Source organism: Hemitrygon akajei, chromosome 4 (genome assembly GCF_048418815.1).
Source record: "Hemitrygon akajei chromosome 4, sHemAka1.3, whole genome shotgun sequence".
NCBI classification, from domain to species: domain Eukaryota; kingdom Metazoa; phylum Chordata; class Chondrichthyes; order Myliobatiformes; family Dasyatidae; genus Hemitrygon; species Hemitrygon akajei.
In genome coordinates this window covers 104,396,580-104,420,038 of record NC_133127.1, presented here as the reverse complement: position 1 = coordinate 104,420,038, position 23,459 = coordinate 104,396,580, and the positions used below count along the sequence as shown (strand labels likewise).

The window sequence follows — 23,459 nt, the reverse complement described above, 5'->3', positions numbered from 1 at the left end:
CCTGTTTTTGAATCAAATTATACATACAAGAGATAAATTTTTTAATCTTTCCTTTTTGAATTAAAGTTTCTATTTCATTGGGTTTCGGTAGTAACATTGTTTGACCTAACTTTTCTCTTAAATAAGCCCTTAGTTGAAAGTAACAAAAAAGAGTGTTGTTTGATACTTCATATTTATTCTTTAATTGATCAAATGACATTAATATACCTCCTTCAAAACAATCTCCTATATATCTAATCCCTTTTTGAAACCAATTATATAAAAGTTGATTATCCATTGTAAAAGGAATAAGTCTATTTTGAATTAAAGATCTCTTTGCTAATAAGGATTTCTTTGTCTCATCGTCAACATTTATCTTATTCCATAAATCAATCAAATGTTTTAATATAGGAGATTCTTTCTTTTCCCGTATCCATTTAGATTCCCATTTATATATAAAGTCTTCTGGTATGTTTTCTCCTATTTTATCTAGTTCTATTCTGATCCATGCCAGTTTGTCTTTCTCAAAAAAAGATGCAATAAATCTAAGTTGATTTGCTTTATAATAATTCTTAAAATTTGGAAGTTGTAACCCTCCTAGCTCAAATTTCCATGTCAATTTTTCCAACGATATTCTTGACATCTTACCTTTCCAAAGAAACTTCCTCACATATTTATTCAGCTCTTGAAAAAACTTCTGGGGTAATTGTATTGGTAGTGATTGAAATAAGTATTGTAATCTAGGGAATATATTCATTTTTATGGTATTTACTCTACCTACTAATGTTATTGGTAATACCATCCATTTATCAAGATCTTCTTGAATTTTTTTCAATAGTGGTAAATAATTTAATTTGTATATGTTCTTTATATCATTATCAACTCTTATACCTAAATATTTTATACCATTTGCCGGCCATCTAAATTGGGTTATTGATCGACATTGATTATAGTCTCCTTTAGTAAGAGGTAAAATTTCACTTTTATCCCAATTTATTTTGTAACCTGATACTTTCCCATATTCTTCTAATCTATAGGATAATTTACGCAACGATTGCAATGGGTTTGTTAGATAAAGCAGAACATCATCAGCAAATAAGTTAATCTTGTATTCTTCCTGGTTAACTCTAAAACCCTTAATATCTGAGTCCATTCTAATCAATTCAGCTAATGGCTCTATCGCCAACACAAATAAAGCTGGTGATAATGGACAACCTTGCCTAGTTGACCTTGTTAACTGAAATGGTGTTGAAATTTGACCATTTGTCACTACTTTAGCTTTGGGATTAGTATTTAAGGTTTTAATCCATTTTATAAAAGATACTCCTAATCCGTATTTTTCCAATACCTTAAATAAAAAATCCCACTCCAATCTATCAAATGCTTTTTCTGCATCTAAAGCAACTGCCACGCTCATTTCCTCCCTCTTCTGTGCTAAATGAATTATAGATAGATAGATAGATAGATACTTTATTCATCCCCATGGGGAAATTCAACTTTTTTCCAATGTCCCATACACTTGTTGTAGCAAAACTAATTACATACAATACTTAACTCAGTAAAAAAATATGATATGCATCTAAATCACTATCTCAAAAAGCATTAATAATAGCTTTTAAAAAGTTCTTAAGTCCTGGCGGTAGAATTGTAAAGCCTAATGGCATTGGGGAGTATTGACCTCTTCATCCTGTCTGAGGAGCATTGCATCGATAGTAACCTGTCGCTGAAACTGCTTCTCTGTCTCTGGATGGTGCTATGTAGAGGATGTTCAGAGTTATCCATAATTGACCGTAGCCTACTCAGCGCCCTTCGCTCAGCTACCGATGTTAAACCCTCCAGTACTTTGCCCACGACAGAGCCCTCTAAATACTAAATACTTATACTAAATAAGCGAGTTACATTATCTGCTGATTGTCTATTTTTAATAAATCCTGTTTGATCCATATGTACTAATTTTGGTAAGCATTTAGATAATCTATTAGATAAGATTTTTGCTATTATTTTATAATCAGTATTTAATAAAGAAATTGGTCTATATGATGATGGCTTTAAAGGATCTCTATCTTTTTTTGGCAATACTATTAAAATGGCTGTCGAAAAAGATTCTGGAAGTTTATGCGTTCTTTCCGCTTGGTGTATTAACTCCATAAGAGGAGGAATTAATAAATCTTTAAACTTTTTATAGAATTCAGGCGGAAAACCATCTTCTCCTGGAGATTTATTACTTTGAAGTGATCCTAGGGCTTCTTCGACCTCTTTCAATGTAAAAGGCATATCTAATCCCTTCTGTTCTTCCGTATTTAATTTTGGAAGAGTTATTTGTGATAGAAACCTTTCTATCTTGACATTGTCATTTTGTGATTCTGATTTGTACAACTCAGAGTAAAAATTCTTAAAAGCTTCATTAATTTCTAAAGGTTTATAAGTAATTTTATTTACTCTTGTTCGAATTGCATTTATTGTTTTAGAAGTCTGATCTGTTTTTAGTTGCCATGCCAGAACTTTATGTGATCTTTCACCTAGTTCATAATATCTTTGTTTAGTTCTCATAATTGCTTTTTCTGTTCGATATGTTTGGAGCGTATTATATTGTAACTTCTTGTTAATAAGTTGTCTTCGTTTTTCTTCTGTCATATTTCTTTGGGATTCTTTTTCTAATTTTGTAATCTCTTTTTCCAATTGATCTATTTCTACCATATATTCCTTCTTAATTTTAGAAGTATAACTTATTATCTGACCTCTCAAGTATGCCTTCATTGCTTCCCACACTATAAATTTATCATCAACTGAATGTGAATTTATATCTAAAAAGAACTGAATCTGTTTTTTCATAAAATCACAAAAGTCTTGACGTTTTAATAATATTGAATTAAATCTCCGCCTATAAACTGATTCCTCTTTATCTATCATTATCATTGTCATTATTAAAGGAGAATGATCTGACAATATTCTTGCTTTATATTCCACATTTTTCACTCTATCTTGAATATTCGTTGATAATAGGAAAAAATCTATCCTTGAATATGTTTTATGTCTATTTGAATAAAATGAATAATCTCTTTCTTTTGGATTAATTCTTCCCCATATATCAATCAGATTTAAGTCTTTCATCAATGATAGAGTTAATTTTACTGCTTTTGATTTTGTAACAACCTTTGTTGATCTATCTAAAACTGGATCTAGACAAAAATTAAAATCTCCACCTATTAATATTTTATCATGTGCGTTAGCCAAATTCAAAAAGACCTCCTGTATGAATTTTACATCATTTTCATTTGGTGCATAAATGTTCATAAGGGTCCATAGTTCTGAAAAAATTTGACAGTGTATAATTAGATATCTCCCCGCCGAATCAATTAATACGTTTTGTATTTTAATTGGTAGATTTTTGTTAACCACAATTGCAACTCCTCTTGCCTTTGAATTAAATGAAGCTGCAATAACATTTCCAACCCAGTCTCTTTTTAATTTCTGATGTTCTATGTCTGTTAAATGAGTTTCTTGTAAAAAAGCTATATCTGTTTTCATTTTTTTAATATATGTTAAAATTCTTTTTCTTTTTACTGGCCCATTAAGCCCATTAACATTAAAACTTAAAAAATTTAGTAGATTAGTCATTATTTTTTTTATTATATTACTCCAATCTATAATAATACCTAATCTTTCAACTTTCGTGGTATCCTGGGAAATCTTTATAAAAATCTCCATGTTGCTATGTGTGTCCCCACCAATCATCCAGGCAAAAAGATAGAAGAAAATTAAAATATAAAGAAAAAAACAAAATACCCCCCTATTAATGTTGTGGAAAAAAAACACAACATTACCCCCCTCTGCTGTACGGGTCATGGCAACCGCCATGATTACACACGTGAATCCCGCAGTAACCGATCCAAAGCTCCCCAGCCCCCCCGCAACACAAAAAAGTATATGTATAAGAAGAGAAAAAAAAATACTATTCTCATTTAGTATTTCTAAAATTTTGCTTTTCTCTTCTATAATATCCATAAATGTCCATCACTTCTGTTCGTTGGGTCTATCTTCATCTTTAATCCATTACGTTTGGAAGCCTCTATGTGTAATTAGTGAATAGATGGAAGTTCTTGTACAAACTCCTCCGCTTTTTGATAATCGGGAAAAAAAAATTTCCCTCATCCAAAAAAATTATCAGTGTTGCTGGATGACGCATTGTAAATTTATAACCCTTTACCCATAAGGCTTTTTTCACTGGGTTAAATTCCTTCTTTCTCTTCAACAGGTTGTAACTTATATCAGGATAAAAAAGAACTGGTTTCCCTGCTATCATCAATGGCCCGTTGCTATTTTTGGCACTTTGGGCAGCGGCCTTCAGGATCTTTTCTTTGTCTTGGTATCGTAAGCATTTTATCAAAATTGATCGTGGGTTTTGATCAGCTGGAGGTCTTGACCTTAAGGATCTATGAGCCCTTTCGATCTCAATTGGAATTTCTCCTTCCATTTCCAATTTTTCAGGGATCCATTTTTGAAAAAAATTTATTGGACCTTCTCCTTCTATATCTTCAAGTCCAACAATTTTAATATTATTTCGTCTACTGAAATTTTCAAGCTTATCAATTTTTTCCATAAATTGTTTTCTTTCTGATGCCCAAGCAGCATTTTCATTTTCTATTTTGTCCATTCTTTCAACCATGTCCTCCGTTGTAGTTTCCAAGTCCGTAATTCTTTTTTCCATTTTTTCCTGTCTCTTTGTCATTTTATCAAGCATAATCTCCATTTTGGTCATTTTTTTTTCGAGTATTTTTTGATTATTTTTAATTACTTTTAATATGTCTAATTTACGCATTATTTGCCTCAAAGTCTTTTCTATATTTCTAGAAGGACTTTTAACTCCTTCTTCATCTGATCCTTCCGAGACATTTGACTCTCCCTCCGATTCGCTATCACTTTCAGTTGCAGTGGTAGCTGGGCTTTGTAGTTTTTGTTGCTCCCGTTTGCGCATGCTCCATCCTTCGCGTTTGCGCAATTCACGATGGTCTTTCCCTTTAGGAATGGCCAATGTTGCCGCAGTCTCCTGTTCCGTATCGCCGGTGGTATAATGTACCTGAGACCGCGGTTCCTCGGTAGACGTGGGCCTTGTTCTTGTTCCAACTTGCGTAATCTTCCCGGTATTAATTTTCTTCATCTTCCTTCTTTGAGGCATAGCTTGACACAATCCGGAGTAGTTTATAAGTAACTTTTAGAAGATACTGACTAACTTTTCTTCATTTAGACATTAATTTATTAACTTTTTACGGGAGAGCTGGGTTCCAGCGTCTCGATCCTACGTCATCACGTGACGTCCCCCCCTAACTTCCCTAATATTGATTGGCACCTGATTAGTTCCAATGGTTTAGACGGGGCAGAGTTTGTTAAGTGTGTCCAGGACGGATTCCTGTCATGGTATGTTAACAGGCTGACTAGGGGGAATGCCATACTAGATCTAGTATTAGGTAACGAACCGGATCAGGTCACAGATCTCGGTGAGAATCTGGGGGACAGTGACCACCGTTCTCTGGCCTTTAACATTATCAAAAAAAGGATAGAATCAGAGAGGACAGGAATATTTTGAATTTGGGAAGAGCAAATTAGGAGGCTGTAAGGTTAGAACTTATGGGTGTGAATTAGGATGATGTTTTTGCAGGGAAATGTACTATGGACATGTGGTCGATGTTTAGGGATCTCTTGCAGGATGTTAGGGATAAATTTGTCCCAGTGAGGAAGATAAAGAAGGAACCATGGGTGACAAGTGAGGTGGAGAATCTAGTCAGATGGAAGGATGTGTGAGGTTTAGGAAGCAAGGATCAGATAAGTATTGAGGAATGTAGGGTAGCAAGAGAGGAGCTTAAGAAGGGGCTGAGGAGAGCAAGAAGGGGGCATGAGAAGGCCTTGGCAAGTAGGGTAAAGGAAAACCCCAAGGCATTCTTCAGTTATGTAAAGAACAAAAGGTTGACAGGAGTGAAGATAGGACCGATTAGAGATAAAAGTGGGAAGATGTGCCTGGAGGCTGTGGAAGTGAGCGAGGTCCTCAATGAATACTTCTCTTCAGTACTCACCACTGAGAGGGAACTTGTTGATGGTGAGGACAATATGAGTGAGCCTGATAGAGTTCTTTGAGGAGGTGACCAGGCATATAGATGAGGGTAGTGCAGTGGATGTGATCTACATGGATTTTAGTAAGGCATTTGACAAGGTTCCTCATGGTAGGCTTATTCAGAAAGTCAGAAGGCATGGGATCCAGGGAAGTTTGGCCAGGTGGATTCAGAATTGGCATACCTGCAGGAAGCAGAGGGTCATGGTGGAGGGAGTACATTCAGATTGGAGGGTTGTGACTAGTGGTGTCCCACAAGGATTGGTTCTGGGACCTCTACTTTTTGTGATTTTTATTAACAACCTGGATGTGGGGGTAGAAGGGTGGGTTGGCAAGTTTGCAGACAACACAAAGGTTGGTGGTGTTGTGGATAGTGTTGAGGATTGTCGAAGATTGCAGAGAGACATTGATGGGATGCAGAAGTGGGCTGAGAAGTGGCAGATGGAGTTCAACCCAGAGAAAAGACAAACTCCAAGGCAGAGTACAAATGTTATGACCCCAGCCCCCTCCTTTGTGAGAATCACAAGAGCCCTAGTGAAGGGGGGGGTCAATGACCCAAGAGAAGAGAAAGATACGTGCGGTGTCCCTCGTTTCACGGCGAGGCAAAAGCTGGCGACTGTGGTCATTGTCTCGTGGAGACACCTTTGTGAATTGGGAACTGTACTACGTGTATACCCTCAGGGCAACGTGGGTGGAGAGACGGAGAGAGATTGCATCATCCCAACCTGATTGACATCTGAGACCCCGTGAGTTCAGATAAAAGAGGGGTTGTAAAGACGGCCCCCCAGACGCACCAGAAGACACGCTAGAAATCCTGTGACAGCGTTTAATAGTGACAGCCGGTGGTGGGGTTCGTGTGCGTCTTTTCCTTGCCCGGGATTGGCGACCTCACCACGGAAGAATGGCTTAGCTACAGGAGAGGCCACAAGTGAGCGTCCATTCCCCAACGAGACTCCGACGGATCGAACTCATAAAGGTTGGAAAAACCCGCCGGGTAACTGTTCCATTCAATCTCTATATCTCTCTCTCTAACAAAGTGCACCACCGCGACACCCCAAAAGACGGCAGCTGGTGGAACTGCAGTGACCGCAAGAGACTTTTAGATATACAGCGGACAATATATACATTACCCCTAGACAACGATAGAGCTTATTTCTTATTGGTTATTACTATACCTGCGCTTTAGATTGAGTATTGACGACGTATGTTATCTGAATGTTTGTATTAACCTTACTTTTGTGCCCCTTTATAAAATAAAACGTTTAAAAATGGTACCATCAGATTTCAGTGGACCCCTCTATCTTTGCTGGTAAGTGATCCAGTTACGGGATACGTAACACAAAGTAAATGGCAAGATACTTGGAAGTGTGGAGGAGCAGAGGGATCTGGAGGTACATGTCCACAGATCTCTGAAAGTTGCCTCACAGGTAGAAAGGGTAGTTAAGAAAGCTTATGGAGTGTTAGCTTTCATAAGTTGAGGGATAGAGTTTAAGAGTCGTGAGGTGATGATGCAGCTGTATAAAACTCTGGTTAGGCCACACTTGGAGTACCGTGTCCATTTCTGGTCGCCTCACTATAGGAAGGATGTGGAAACATTGGAAAGGGTACAGAGGAGATTTACCAGGATGCTGCCTGGTTTAGAGAGTATGGATTATGATCAGAGATTAAGGGAGCTAGGGCTTTACTCTTTGGAGAGAAGAAGGATGAGAGGAGACATGATAGAGGTGTACAAGATATTAAGAGGAATATAGAGTGGACAGCCAGTGCCTCTTCCCCAGGGCACCACTGCTCAGTACAAGAGGACATGGCTTTAAGGTAAGGGGTGGAAAGTTCAAGAGGGATATTAGAGGAAGGTTTTCTACTCAGAGAGTGGTTGGTGCGTGGAATGCAGTGCCTGAGTCAGTGGTGGAGGCAGATACACTAGTGAAATTTAAGAGACTACTAGACAGGTAGACAAGGTTTAAGGGTCAGCACAACTTTGTGGGCCGAATGGCCTATACTGTGCTGTATTGTTCTATGTTCTATGAGAGTACTGGTGCTACTCGAGTTGCGCCAAGGTGCCCCGGAAGTCAGAACCAGATTTCATTAGGGAGTTTAAGGTAAAAGAACCATTAAGAGACAGTGGTCGTGAACTAATAGAATTCACCCTGTAGTTTGAGGGGGGAGAAGCTAAAATTGAAAGTTTCAGTATTACAGTGGAATAAAGGGAGCTACAGAGGCATGAAAGAGGAGCTGGTCGAAGTTTATTAGAAGGAGACTCCAGCAGAGATGATGGCAGAGCAGCAATTTCTGGGAGTAATTGAGATGTAGAGAATCAGTTCATCCCAAAGAAGAAGCATTCTAAAGGGAGGATGAGGCAACTGTGGTTGATAAGGGAGGTCGAAGACAGCAATAAAGCAAAAGAGGTGGCATAAAATGTAGCAAAATGCTTTAAGATGTGAAGCTTTTACAGACCAAAAGCAATATGGAGAAAAAGATGTATGAAGGTAAGCTAGCCAATAATATAAAAGAGGATACCAAAGGTTTTTTGTCAGATATATACACTGGTATGCAAAAGTTTGGGCACCCCCGTCAAAATTTCTGTTAATGTGAATAGTTAAGTGAGTAGAAGATGAACTGTTCTCCAAAAGTCATAAAGTTAAAGATGAAACATTCTTTTTAAGCAAAATTAGTGTATTATTTTTGTTTTGTACAATTTTAGAGTGAATAAAGGGAAAGGAGCACTATGCAAAAGCTTGGGCACCCCAAGAGATTTGAGTTCTCAGATAACTTTTACCAAGGTCTCAGACCTTAATTAGCTTGTTAGGACTATGGCTTGTTCATGATCATCGTTACAAAAGGCTAGGTGATGCAAATTTCAAAGCTTTATAAATACCCTGACTCCTCAAACCTTCTCCCTACAATCAGCAGCCGTGGGCTCCTCTAAGTAGCTGCCTAGCACTCTGAAAATAAATGATGCCCACAAAGCAAGAGAAGGCTTTAAGAAGATAGCAAAGCATTTTCAGGTAACCAATTCCTCAGTTTGTAATGAAATTCAGAAATGGCAGTTAACAGGAACGGTGGAGGTCAAGTTGAGGTCCAAGAAACATTCCAAGAGAACTGCTCATAGGATTGCTAGAAAGGCGAATCAAAACCCCTGTTTGACTGCAAAAGACCTTCAGGAAGATTTAGCAGATTCTGGAGTGGTGGTGCACTGTTCTACTGTGCAGCGACACCTGTACAAATATGACCTTCATGGAAGAGTCATCAGAAGAAAACCTTTCCTGTGTCCTCACCAGAAAATTCAGCAACAGAAGTTTGCAAAGGAACATCTAAAGAAGCCTGATGCATTTTGGAAACAAGTCCAGTGGACTGATGAAGTTAAAATAGAACTTTTTGGCTGCAATGAGCAAGGGTATGTTTGGGGAAAAAAAGGCGCAGAATTTCATGAAAAGAACACCTCTCCAACAGTTAAGCACGGGGGTGGATCAACCATGCAGCCAGTGGCACAGGGAACATTTCACTGGTAGAGAGAAGAATGAATTCAATTAAATACCAGCAAATTCTGGAAGCAAATATCACACCGTCTGTAAAAAAAAACGCTGAAGGTGAAAAGAGGATGGCTTCTACAACAGGATAATGATCCTAAACACACCTCAAAATCCACAATGGACTATCTCAAGAGATGCAAGCTGAAGGTTTTGCCATGGCCCTCACAGTCCCCGGACCTAAACGTCATCAAATTCTGTGGATAGACCTCAGAAGAGCAGTGCATGCAAGACAGCCAAGAATCTCACAGAACTAGAAGCCTTCTGCAAGGAAGAATGGGCGAAAATCCCTCAAACAAGAATTGAAAGACTCTTAGCTGGCTACAGAAAGTGTTTACAAGTTGTGATACTTGCCAAAGGGGGTATTACTAAGTACTGACCATGCAGGGTGCCCAAACTTTTGCTTCGGGCCCTTTTCCCTTTTTGTTATTTTGAAACTAAAAAATGGAAATAAAAAAGTAATCTTGCTTAAAATATTAAAGAAATGTGTCATCTTTAACTTTATGCCTTTTGGAAATCAGCTCATTTTTACTCACTTAGCTATTCACAGTAACGGAAATTTTGACCGGGGTGCCCAAACTTTTGCATGCCACTGTAAAATGACAGATACAGCCGGTGGTGTGACTCTGTTGGTAAGAGATGAAATTACATCATTAGGAAAAGGTGACATAGAGTGAGAGAATGTTGAATCTTTGTGGGTGGAGTTAAGAAACTGCAATGGTTAAAAAAACATTTTGGGAATCATATATAGGCCTCCGAAAAGCAGCTAAGATGTGAGGTTGAGATTGCAACGGGAGCTAGAAAAGGTATGTAATAAGGGTAATGACACGATTGTAATGAGGAACTTCAATATGCAGTGGGATTAGGAAAATCAGGTTGGTGTTGGATCGCAAGAGATGGAATTTGTTGAATGCCTACGAGATTACTTTTTAGAGCAGCGTGTGTTTGATCCTACTTGGGCAAAGGTTTTCTTAGATTGGGTGTAGTATAATAACCCAGATCTTGTTAGGGAGCTTAACATAAAGGAAGCTTTAAGAGGCTTGAATTCATACTGCAATTTGAGAGCAAGAAGCAGAAGTCACATGTATCTGTATCACAATGGAATAAAGGGAATTACAGAACTTTAGAGAGGAGCTTGCCCAGGTAGATTGGAGGGGGATACTAGTGGGGATGATGGCAGAGCAGGGATGGCTGAAGTTTCTGGGAATAGTTCACAAGGTGCAGGATTGATAGGTCCCACAGAGGAAGAAGTTCTCAAATGGCAGGGGTAGGTAACTGTGGCTGAGAAAGGAAGTTGAAACTGCATAAAAGCCTCTGAAAGGACATGTAAGGTAGCAAAAGTGAGTGGGAAGTTGAATGATTGGCAAGCTTTTAAAATCCAACGAACCATAGAACCATAAAACATTACAGCACAGAAGCAGGCCTTTTAGCCCTTCTTGGCTGTGCCGAATCATTTTTCTGCCTAGTCCCACTGACATGCACCCAGCCCATACCCTCCATACACCTCTCATCCATGTACCTGCCCAAGTTTTTCTCAAATGATAAAAATGAGCCTGTAGCGATGTGCTACACACAGCACTGGAATAACGACACGCAGTCGGTAAGTCGTTTCGAGACTAGTTTATTCAAACTTCACGGTGCTGGCATTTAAATCTCTAGCGCCCGCCCTCTCCGGGCAGAAATGACGTCGGAGGTGCATTACCAAAGTCTCCCCCCATGCGCTGGCTATTTGTGAGCCGGTTCGCCTGGGCAGAAAGTGGGTCGCCGCATAACCCCCCCCCAGAACCGGCGATACACCCCCCAATGTCCACAGTCTGGATCAGCCTCTGTTTGGGAGGTCTGCCTCTGCACCGCGGTGCCTGTACCTTGACCGGCTGTGCCAAGTCCACATGGGCTGGTTTGAGTCGGTCCACCGTGAAAACCTCCTCTTTCCCCCCAATGTCCAGAATGTACGTGGACCTGTTGTTGTTGATCACCTTGAACGGCCCCTCGTACGGCCGCTGTAGCGGCGCCCAGTGTCCACCCCTTCGTACAAACACAAACTTACAGTTTTGCAGGTCTTTGGGTACATGGGTCAGGGTCTGTCTGTGCTGTGAAAGGTTGCCGAGCCTTTCGCGTAGCCTGTCCAGGACTGCTGCGGGTTCTTTCTCTTGCCCGCTTGGGGCTGGTATGAACTCTCCCGGGACGGCCAGGGGCCATGGCCCTCACAGTCCCCCAACCTAAACGTCATCAAATTCTGTGGATAGACCTCAGAAGAGCAGTGCATGCAAGACAGCCCAAGAATCTCACAGAACTAGAAGCCTTTTGCAAGGAAGAATGGGCGAAAATCCCTCAAACAAGAATTGAAAGACTCTTAGCTGCCTACAGAAAGTGTTTACAAGCTGTGATACTTGCCAAAGGGGGTGTTACTAGGTACTGACCATGCAGGGTGCCCAAAATGTTTTTTTAACCATTGCAGTTTCTTAACTCCACCCACAAAGATTCAACATTCTCTCACTCTATGTCACCTCTTGCTAATGATGTAATTTCATCTCTTACCAACAGAGTCACACCACCGGCTGTGTCTGTCGTTTTACAGTGGCATGCAAAAGTTTGGGCACCCCGGTCAAAATTTCCGTTACTGTGAATAGCTAAGTGAGTAAAAAATGAGCTGATTTCCAAAAGGCATAAAGTTAAAGATGACACATTTCTTTAATATTTTAAGCAAGATTACTTTTTTACACCAACTCGGCCGACGAGGTGTGCAGATCCTTTTTGGGCGCTGTACGAATTCCAAGCAGGACCCAGGGAAGCTTGTCTACCCAGTTAGGTCCTCTCAGGCGGGCCAAGAGAGCTGACTTCAAGTGGCGGTGGAAGCGTTCCACTAGTCCGTTCGACTGTGGGTGGTAGGCAGTTGTGTGGTGCAGCTGCGTTCCCAACAGGCTGGCCACAGCCGACCACAGGCTGGAGGTGAACTGGGCGCCTCTGTTGGAGGTAATGTGGGCCGGTACCCCGAAGCGTGCTACCCAGGTTGCGATCAGTGCTCGGGCGCAGGAATCGGCAGATGTGTCGGTGAGCGGGACCGCCTCTGGCCACCTCGTGAACCGGTCTACCATAGTTAGGAGGTACTGCGCTCCTCGGGACACTGGTAGGGGGCCCACGACATCCACATGAATGTGGTCGAACCTCCGGTGGGTGGGTTCGAACTGCTGCGGCGGGACTTTAGTGTGTCGCTGCACCTTGGCTGTTTGGCACTGCGCGCACGTTCTGGCCCATTCACTGACCTGCTTGCGAAGTCCGTGCCACGCAAACTTGCTGGAGACCAGCCGGACGGTTGTCCTGATAGATGGGTGCGCCAAACCGTGTATGGAGTTGAAAACCCGCCGCCTCCAGGCTGCCAGGACGATGGGGCGAGTTTGGCCGGTAGCCACGTCGCACAGGAGGGTCCTCTCACCTAGGCCTACGAGAAAGTCCTGCAGCTGCAAACCCGAAACTGCGGTCCTGTAGCTGGGCATCTCATCGTCTGCCTGCTGCGCCTCCGCCAGTGCTGCATAGTCCACCCCCAGGGACAGGGCCTGGACAGCTGGTCTGGAGAGTGCGTCCACCATGACGTTGTCCTTCCCCGAGACATGCTGGATGTCCGTCATGTACTTGGAGATGTAGGACAGATGTCGCTGCTGGCGAGCCGACCAGGGATCGGACACCTTCGTGAACGCGAAGGTCAATGGTTTGTGGTCCGTGAACGTGGTGAACGGCCTGCCTTCTAAGAAGTACCTGAAATGCCGGATTGCCAGATACAGTGCCAACAGCTCCCGGTCGAAAGCACTGTACTTGAGTTCGGGTGGTCGTAGGTGCTTGCTGAAGAACACCAGGGGTTGCCAGCGCCCCTTGATGAGTTGTTCCAGCACCCCACAGACTGCTGCGTCAGATGCGTCCACCATGAGGGTGGTCGGAACGTCCGTTCTGGGGTGCACCAGCATTGCGGCATCTGCCAAGGCTTCCTTGGCTTTAATGAAAGCGGCCGCGGCCTCCTCGTCCCAAGTAATGTCCTTGCCTTTACCCAACATCAGGGTGTACAAAGGGCGCATGATACGGGCTGCTGAGGGGAGGAAATGGTGGTAGAAGTTCACCATACCAACAAACTCCTGCAGGCCTTTGACCGTGTTGGGCCGGGCAAAGTGGCGGATCGCGTCTACCTTGGCAGGCAGAGGTGTTGCCCCGTCTTTGGTAATCCTGTGGCCCAGGAAGTCAATGGTATCGAGACCAAACTGGCACTTGGCCAGGTTGATCGTGAGGCCAAAATCACTCAGGCGGAAGTAGAGCTGGCAGAGGTGGGACAGATGCTCCTGACGACAACTGCTGGCTATAAGGATGGCGTCCAAATAGATGAACGCAAAGTCCAGGTCCAAGTCCAAGTCCCACCGCATCCATTAGCCGCTGGAACGTCTGTGCAACATTCTTCAAGCCGAACGGCATTTGGAGGAATTCGAACAGGCCGAACGGGGTGATGAGTGCTGTTTTGGGGATGTCTTCAGGGTGCACCGGGATTTGATGGTATCCCCGAACGAGGTCTACTTTGGAAAAGATTCTTGCCCCATGCAGGTTTGCAGCAAAGTCCTGTATGTGCAGCACGGGGTAGCAGTCTGGAATGGTAGCCTCGTTCAGTCTGCGGTAGTCGCCGCGAGGTCTCCAACCCCCGGCTGCTTTGGGCACCATGTGCAGGGGGGAGGCCCAAGGGCTGTCGGACCTCTGTACGATCCCCAATTCCTCCATCCTCTTGAACTCCTCCTTCGCCAGGCGGAGCTTTTCCGGGGGGAGCCTTCGTGCGCGGGCGTGGAGGGGTGGTCCCTGGGTCGGAATGTGGTGCTGTACCCCGTGTCTGGGCATGGCTGCCGTGGTGAACTGCGGTGCCAGAATCGATGGGAAGTCCGCCAGGATCCTGGTGAATTCGTTGTCCAACAGCGTGATGGAGTCCAGGTGTGGGGCCGGCAACTTGACTTCACCCAGGGAGAACGTCTGGAAAGTCTCGGCATGTACCAGTCTTTTCCCTTGCAAGTCGACCAGCAGGCTGTGAGCTCGCAAGAAGTCTGCCCCCAGGAGTGGTTGGGCCACGGCGGCCAGTGTGAAATCCCACGTGAACCGGCTGGCCCCGAACTGTAGCTGCACTGTGCGGGTGCCATAGGTCCGTATCGTGCTGCCGTTTGCAGCCCTCAGGGTGGGTCCTGGCTTCCTGTTGCGGGTGTCGTACCCCGTCGGGGGCAAGACACTGATCTCCGCTCCGGTGTCGACCAAAAAGCGGTGTCCCGACTGTTTGTCCCAGATGTACAAGAGGCTGTCCTGGTGACCAGCCGCCATAGTCATTAGCGGCAGCTGGCCCTTGCCCTTGCAGGGCGGGCGACAATGGCGGGCTTTTGTGCCCCAACACTGGTGGTAGAAACACCACTGTGCTGGCCTCCTCACTCCTGCCTCTGTGTTGTGTGCGCCCCCCTGCCGGGCCTGGTCTGGTCCGCTGTTGGGCGCGTGGCCTGGCAATCTGACCGACGGACTTTTGGCTCTCCCTCTTGGCTTTCCACAGCACATCTGCCCGGGCCGCCACCTTCCGGGGGTCACTGAAACTGCATCGGCCAGCAGCAGATGTATGTCCTCGGGCAGTTGCTCCAGGAACGCTTGCTCGAACATGAGGCAGGGCTTGTGTCTGTCATCCAGGGCCAGCATCTCGTTCATCAATGCTGACGGCAGCCTGTCTCCCAAACCCTCCAGGTGAAGCAGGTGGGCATCCCGCTCACGCCGAGAGAGGCCAAAGGTCCCAATGAGCAGCGTTTTGAATGCTTCATATTTGCCTTCTTCCGGGGGCAACTGTATGAAATCTGCAACCTGGGCGGCCGTCTCCTGGTCAAGGGCGCTCACCCACGTGGTAGTAACGCGTGGAATCAGAAGATATCTCCCGAATCTGGAACTGGGCTTCTGCTTGGCTAAACCACACGCGTGGTCGCAGCGTCCAGAAAGTCGGCAGTTTTAGCGAAACTGCGTGAACAGATGAAGAGTCGGTCATCTTTGGTCCAAATCCCGTTTGGACCATCGGGATCACCAATGTAGCGATGTGCTACACACAGTGCTGGAATAACGACACGCAGTCAGTAAGTCGTTTCGAGACTGGTTTATTCAAACTTTGCGGTGCTGGCACTTAAATCCCTAGCGCCCGCCCTCTCCGGGTGGAAATGACGTCGGAGATGCATTACCAAAGTCTCCCTCCGCGCGCTGGCTATTTGTGAGCCGGTTCGCCTGTGCAGAAAGTGGGTCGCCACAAGCCCACATTTACCACTTCATCTGGCAGCTCATTCCACACTCCCACCACTCTCTGTGTGAAGAAGACCCCCCCCAATGTTCCCTTTAAACTTTTCCCCCTTCACCCTTAACCGATGTCCTCTGGGTTTTTTTCTCCCCTAGCCTCATTGGAAAAAGCCTGCTTGCATTCACTCTATCTATACCCATCATAATTTTATACACCTCTATCAAATCACCCCTCATTCTCCTACGCTCCAGGGAATAAAGTCCTAACCTATTCAACCTTTCTCTGTAACTCAGTTTCTCAAGTCCCGGCAACATCCTTGTAAACCTTCTCTGCACTCTTTCAACCTTATTAATATCCTTCCTGTAATTTGGTGACCAAAACTGCACACTATATTCCAAATTCGGCCTCACCAATGCCTTATACAACCTCAGCATAAACATTCCAACTCTTATACTCAGTACTTTGATTTATAAAGCCCAATGTACCAAAAGCTCTCTTTACTACCCTGTGTATCTGTGACGCTACTTTTAGGGAATTTTGTATCTGTATTCCTAGATCCCTCTGTTCTACTGCACTCCTCAGTGCCCTACCATTTACCTTGTATGTTCTACCTTGATTGTTCCTAACAAAGTGTAATACCTCACAATTGTCTGTATTAAACTCCATCTGCCATTTGTCAGCCCACTTTTTCCAGCTGGTCCAAATCCCTCTGCAAGCTCTGAAACCTGCAACTTTTGTATCATCAGCAAATCTGCTGATCCAATTTACCACATTATTATCCAGATCACTGATACAGATGACAAATAACAATGGACCCAGCACTGATCCCTGTGGCACACCACTAGTCACAGGCCTCCACTCAGAGAAGCAAATCCTCCACTACCACTCTCTGACTTCTCCCATTGAGCCAATGTCTAATCCAATTTACTACCTCACCATGTATACCTAGTGACTGAGTTTTCCTAACTAACCTCCCATGAGGGACCTTGTCAAAGGCCTTACTGAAGTCCATGTAAACAACATCCACTGCCTTCCCTTCATCCACTTTCCTTGTAGCCTCCTCGAAAAACTCTAATAGATTTGTTAAACATGACTTACCATACATAAAGCCGTGTTGACTCTCCCTAATAAGTCCCTGTCTATCTAAATATTTGTAGATTGTATCTCTTAGTACTCCTTGCAATAATTTACCTACTACCGACATCAAGCTCACTGGCCTATAATTCCCAGGATTACTATTAGATCCTTTTTTTTTGTAATTTATTTTTTTTATTGAAGTTCATCAAACAAACATTTCCATAAGATGTATTTCAGACATTGTACATATATATCATATATTAGAGCCTTTTTAAAACAACGGAACAACATCCTCCATCCTCCAATCCTCCGACACCTCACCTGTAGATACTGACATTTTAAATAGATCTGCCAGGGCCCCTGCAATTTCAAAACTAGTCTCCTTCAAGGTCCGAGGAAATACCTGTCAAGTCCTGGGGATTTATCTACTCCGATTTTCCACAAGATAGCAAGCACCTCCTCCTCTTCAATCTGTATAGGTTCCATGGCATCACTACTTGTTTGCCTTATTTCCATTGACTCCATGCCAATTTCTTTAGTAAATACAGACGCAAAAAACCCATTTAAGATCTCCCCCATTTCTTTTGGTTTCATACATAGCCGACCACTCTGATCTTCAAGAGGACCAATTTTATCCCTTACTATCCTTTTGTTCTTAATATACCTGTAGAAGCTCTTTAGATTATCCTTCACCTTGACTGCCAAAGCTACCTCATGTCTTCTTTTAGTGCTCCTGATTTCTTTCTTAAGTATTTTTTTTGCACTTTTTATACTCCTCAAGTACCTTATTTGCTCCCTGTTTCCTGTACATGTCATAGATCTCTCTATTCTTCTGTTAGAGTTCCATTATCCCTAGAGAACCAAGGTTTCTTATTCTTATTCACTTTGCCTTTAATCCTGACAGAACATACAAACTCTGCACTCTCAAAATTTCTCCTTTGAAGGCCTCCCACTTACCAATGACATCCTTGCCAGAGAACAACCTGTCCCAATCCACGCTTTTTAGATCCTTTCTCATTTCTTCAAATTTGGCCTTTTTCCAGTTTAGAACCTCAACCCGAGGACCAGATCTATCTTTATCCATGATCAAGTTGAAACTAATGGTGTTGTGATCACTGGAACCAAAGTGTCCCCTACACACACTTCCATAACCTGTCCTAACTCGTTTCCAAATAAGAGATCTAATATTGCATCCTCTAGTCGGTACCTCTATATATTGATTTAGAAAACTTTCCTGGACACATTTTACAAACTCTAACCCGTCTAGACCTTTTAACAGTATGGGAGTCCCAATTAATATGTGGAAAATTAAAATCCCCTACTATCACAACTTTGTTTCCTGCAGTTGTCTGCTATCTCTCTGCAGATTTGCTCCTCCAATTCTCGCTGATTATTGAGTGGTCTATAATACAACCCCATTAATGTGGTCATACCTTTCCTGTTTCTCAGCTCCACCCATATGGCCTTGGTAGACAAGCCCACTAATCTGTCCGACGAGCATTGCTGTAACATTTTCCCTGACTAGCAGGGAATGCCACGCCCCCACCCTTCATTCCTCTACCTCTGTCACGTCTGAAACATCAAAACCCTGGAACATTAAGCTGCCAATCCTGCCCCTCCTGTAGCCAAGTTTCACTAATGGCTACAATGTCATACTTTCACGTGTCAATCCACGCTCTCAGCTCGTCAGCCTTCCCCACAATACTCCTCACATTGAAATAGACACACCTCAGAAGATTATTACCACCACACACAACCCTTCTGTTTGTGGCTTCGCATGAAACTTTAACATCATTTATTTTCACCTCCACTTCACTATCTACTCTGGCACTCTGGTTCCCATCCCCCTGCAAATCTAGTTTAAATGCTTTGGTATTCAACACTGAGAGGAAACTTGATGGCGATGTGGACAATATGAGTGAGGTTGATGTTCTGGAGCATGTTGATATTAAGGGAGAGGAGGTGTTGGAGTTGTTAAAATACGTTAGGACATATAAGTCCCCGGGGCCTGACGGAATATTCCCCAGGCTGCTCCACGAGGCGAGGGAAGAGATTGTTGAACTTCTGGCTAGGATCTTTATGTCCTAGTTGTCCACGGGAATGGTACCGGAGGATTGGAAGGAGGCGAATGTTGTCCCCTTGTTCAAAAAAGGTAGTAGGGATAGTCCAGCTAATTATAGACCAGTGAGCCTTACGTCTGTGGTGGGAAAGCTGTTGGAAAAGATTCTTAGAGATAGGATCTATGGGCATTTAGAGAATCATGGTCTGATCAGGGACAGTCAGCATGGCTTTGTGAAGGGCAGATCGTGCCTAACAAGCCTGATAGAGTTCTTTGAGGAGGTGACCAGGCATATAGATGAGGGTAGTGCAGTGGATGTGATCTACATGGATTTTAGTAAGGCATTTGACAAGGTTCCACACGGTAGGCTTATTCAGAAAGTCAGAAGGCATGGGATCCAGGGAAGTTTGACCAGGTAGATTCAGAATTGGCTTGCCTGCAGAAGGCAGAGGGTCGTGGTGGAGGGAGTACATTCAGATTGGAGGGTTGTGACTAGTGGTGTCCCACAAGGATCTGTTCTGAACCTCTACTTTTCGTGATTTTTATTAATGACCTGGGTGTGGGGGTAGAAGGGTGGGTTGGCAAGTTTGCAGATGACAAAAAGGTTGATGGTGTTGTAGATAGTGTAGAGGATTGTCGAATATTGCAGAGAGACATTGATAGGATGCAGAAGTGGGCTGAGAACTGGCAGATGGAGTTCAACCCGGAGAATTGTGAGGTGGTACACTTTGGAAGGACAAACTCCAAGGCAGAGTACAAAGTAAATGGCAGGATACTTGGTAGTGTGGAGGAGCAGAGGGATCTGGGGGTACATGTCCACAGATCCCTGAAAGCTGCCTCACAGTAGGGTAGTTAAGAAAGCTTATGGGGTGTTAGCTTTCATAAGTCGAGGGATAGAGTTTAAGAGACGCGATGTAGTGATGCAGCTCTATAAAACTCTGGTTAGGCCACACTTGGAGTACTGTGTCCAGTTCTGGTCACCTCAGTATAGGAAGGATGTGGAAGCATTGGAAAGGGTACAGAGGAGATTTACCAGGATACTGCCTGGTTTAGAGAGTATGGATTATGATCAGAGATTAAGGGAGCTAGGGCTTTACTCTTTGGAGAGGAGGAGGATGAGAGGAGACATGATAGAAGTGTACAAGATATTAAGAGGAATAGACAGAGTGGACAGCCAGCGCCTCTTTCCCAGGGCACCACTGCTCAGTACAAGAGGACATGACTTTAAGGTAAGGGGAGGGAAGTTCAAGGGGGATATTAGAGGAAGGTTTTTCACTCAGAGAGTGGTTGGTGCGTGGAATGCACTGCCTGAGTCAGTGGTGGAGACAGATACACTAGTGAAGTTTAAGAGACTACTAGACAGGTATATGGAAGAATTTAAGGTGGGGGGTTATATGGGAGGCAGGGTTTGAGGGTCGGCACAATATTGTGGGCCGAAGGGCCTGTAATGGGCTGTACTACTCTATTCTCTGTTCTCTCTAAACCCCACCCCCCGAACAGCACTAACAAACCTCCCTGCAAGGATATTTGTCCTGTAGTTCAGGTGTAACCCATCTCTCTTGTACAGGTCCCACTTGCCCAAGAAGAGGTCCCAATGATCCTGAAATCTGAAACCCTGCCCCCTACACCAGTTCCTCAGCCACGTGTTCATCCTCCAGAACATCCTATTTTTACCCTCACTGGCACGTGGCATAGGTAACAATCCTGTGATTACCACCCTCAAGGTCCTGCTTTTTAACTTCCTACCAAGCTCTCTATACTCACTCTTCGGGACCTCCTCACTCTTTCTTCCTACATCATTGGTACTGATGTGTACCATAACATCGGGCTGCTCACCCTCCCATTTCAGAATGCTGTGCACGCGATCAGGCATCCCTGACCCTGGCAACAAACCATCCGGGAGTCTCTGTCGCGACCACAGAACCTCCTGTCTGTACCTCTAACTATCGAGTCCCCTATCACTACCGCTCTCCTCTTCTTCCCCTCTCCCTTCTGCACTGCAGAACCAGACTCAGTACCAGAGATTGGCTTCTGCAGCTTGTCCCAGGTAAGTCATTGCCCCCCAACAGTATCCAAATTGGTGTACCTGTTTTGGAGGGGAATGGCCACAGAGGAGCCCTGCTCTACCTGCCCTTTCCCCTTCCCCCGCCTGACGGTAACCCAATTACCTGCTCGTTTGGCGTAACTGCCTCCCTGTAGCTACTATCTATAAACTTCTCATTCTCCCGAATGATCCGAAAGCCATTCAGCTCCTGTCCAGTTCCTTAACGCGGTTTGTTAGGAGCTGCAGCTGGATGCACTTCTTGCAGGCGTCGTTGTCAGGGACACCAGAGGTCTCCCTGACTTCCCACATCCTGCAAGAGGAGCATTCCAACATCCTGCCTGGCATTCTGTCTACTCTAAACGAACAAAACAAAACTTACCAGAACCTACCCTCATCTCTGCCTGTTCACACCGAAACCTTGTCGAGCCAAAGCCATCCCACTCTGACGATGGCCACTGTATATGGCGGTCTTTTTTTTAAACCTCTGGTGCGCTACATCACACGCCTGCGCAGTCTAGCCTCTTTTCCACGATTAGTTAAATAAAAACGGCTTCTCTCCGAGATGCCTTTACTTCTTCAGTCTCCACCTGTTGCTTCAATTTAAAAGACCGTTGAAAAATTCCTCTCCTTTTTAAACCTTTAGTGCGCTACGAAATGCAATTTAAAAAAGCTATAAGAAGGGAAAAGATGAAATATGAGGACAAACTAGCCAATAATATAATGCAGGATGCGAAAAAGAAATTTCAGTTATCTAACAAGTAAAAGGGAGATGAAAGTTGATATTGGACCACTGGAAAATGATGCCGGTGAGGTAGTAATGGGGGACAAAGAAATGGCAGATGAACATAATGGGTACTTTGCATCAGACTTCACTGTGGAAGACACTAGCAGTGTGCCAGAGGTCCATGACTGTCAGGAAGTAAGACTGAGTGCCATTGCTATTACAAAGGAAAAAGTGCCAGGGAAACTCAAAAGTCCGAAGGTGGATGTCACCAGGGCGAGATGGACTACATCCCAGAGTCCTGAGAGAGGTTGCAGAAGAGATAATGAATGCATTGGTCACTCCATTCTTAAAGAAAAGAGGAAGGCAAAAGGGAGAAAATTATAGGCCAGTTAGCCTAACCTCGGTGGTTGAGGAAGTGTTGCAGTCTATTATTAAGGATGAGGTTTTCAGGCACTTGGAGACTAATTATAAAGTCAAAGTCAGCATGGATTCTGTAAAGGGAAATCTTGCTTCACAAATCTGTTAGGAGTTCTTCGAGGAAGTAATAATAATCAAGGAGTGGCAGTGGATGTCATTTACTTGAATTTTCAGAAGGCGTTTGATAAGGTGCCACACATGGGGCCCCTAACAATATCCAAAGATATTGGATATGGATAGAGGAATGGCTGACAGACAGGAATCAGTGAGTGGGAAGAAAAAGGAGGCTTTTCTGGTTGGCTGCCAGTGATTAGTGGTGTTCCTCGGGGTAATTATTGGGACCGTTACTTTTCACATTGTTTTTTAATGATTTAGATAATGGAATTGATGGCTTTGTGGCAAAGTTTGTGGACGATATGAAGATAGGTGGAGGGGTAGGTAATGCTGAGGTAGCAATGTGATTGCAGCAGGACTTACACAAATTAGACAAATTGGAAGAATGGCTAACGAAAGTGGCAGATGAAACGCAGTGTTGGGAAATGTGTGATTGTGGCGACCCACTTTCTGCGCAGGCGAACCGGCTCACAAATAGCCAGCGCGCGGGGAGAGACCTTGGTAATGCACCTCTGCCATCATTTCCGCCCGGAGAGGGCGGGCGCTAGGGATTAAATGCCAGCACCGCGAAGTTTGAATAAACTAGTCTCGAAATGACTTACCCACTGCGTGTCGTTATTTCAGCGCTGTGTGTAGCACATCGCTACATTGGTGACCCCGACGGTCCAAACGGGATTTGGACCAAAGATGAACGACTTTTCATCTGTTCACGCAGTTTCGCTAAAACTGCCGACTTTCTGGACGCTGCGACCACGCGTGTGGTTTAGCCAAGCAGAAGCCCAGTTCCAGATTCGGCAGATATCCTCTGATTCCACACGTTACTACCACGTGGTGAGCGCCCTTGACCAGGAGACAGCCGCCCAGGTTGCAGATTTCATACAGTTGCCCCCGGAAGAAGGCAAATATGAAGCATTCAAAGCGCTGCTCATTGGGACCTTTGGCCTCTCTCGGCGTGAGCGGGATGCCCGCCTGCTTCACCTGGAGGGTTTGGGAGACAGGCTGCCGTCAGCATCGATGAACAAGATGCTGGCCCTGGATGACGGACACAAGCCCTGCCTCATGTTCAAGCAAGCGTTCCTGGAGCAACTGCCCAAGGACATACATCTGCTGCTGGCCGACGCAGATTTCAGTGACCCCCGGAAGG

General features: G+C 44.3%; 1 protein-coding gene across 6 annotated transcripts in view; it reads left to right on the top strand.

The window, feature by feature from the left end:
- mnd1 (meiotic nuclear divisions 1 homolog (S. cerevisiae)) overlaps nucleotides 1-23,459 on the top strand; it is a 173,048-nt gene that overhangs the window by 90,580 nt on the left and 59,009 nt on the right. The window contains exon 7 of one of the 6 annotated variants that reach the window (XM_073043154.1): nucleotides 12,154-12,243. The exons of 4 other annotated variants lie outside the window; for them this stretch is intronic. In XM_073043154.1, coding sequence (XP_072899255.1) covers nucleotides 12,154-12,239 — 86 coding nt within the window. In that variant the 3' untranslated portion in view covers nucleotides 12,240-12,243. Of the gene's footprint in view, nucleotides 1-2,164; nucleotides 3,574-12,153; nucleotides 12,244-23,459 lie in introns of those variants that run through there. One more of the 6 variants, XM_073043155.1, reaches the window with a different exon arrangement.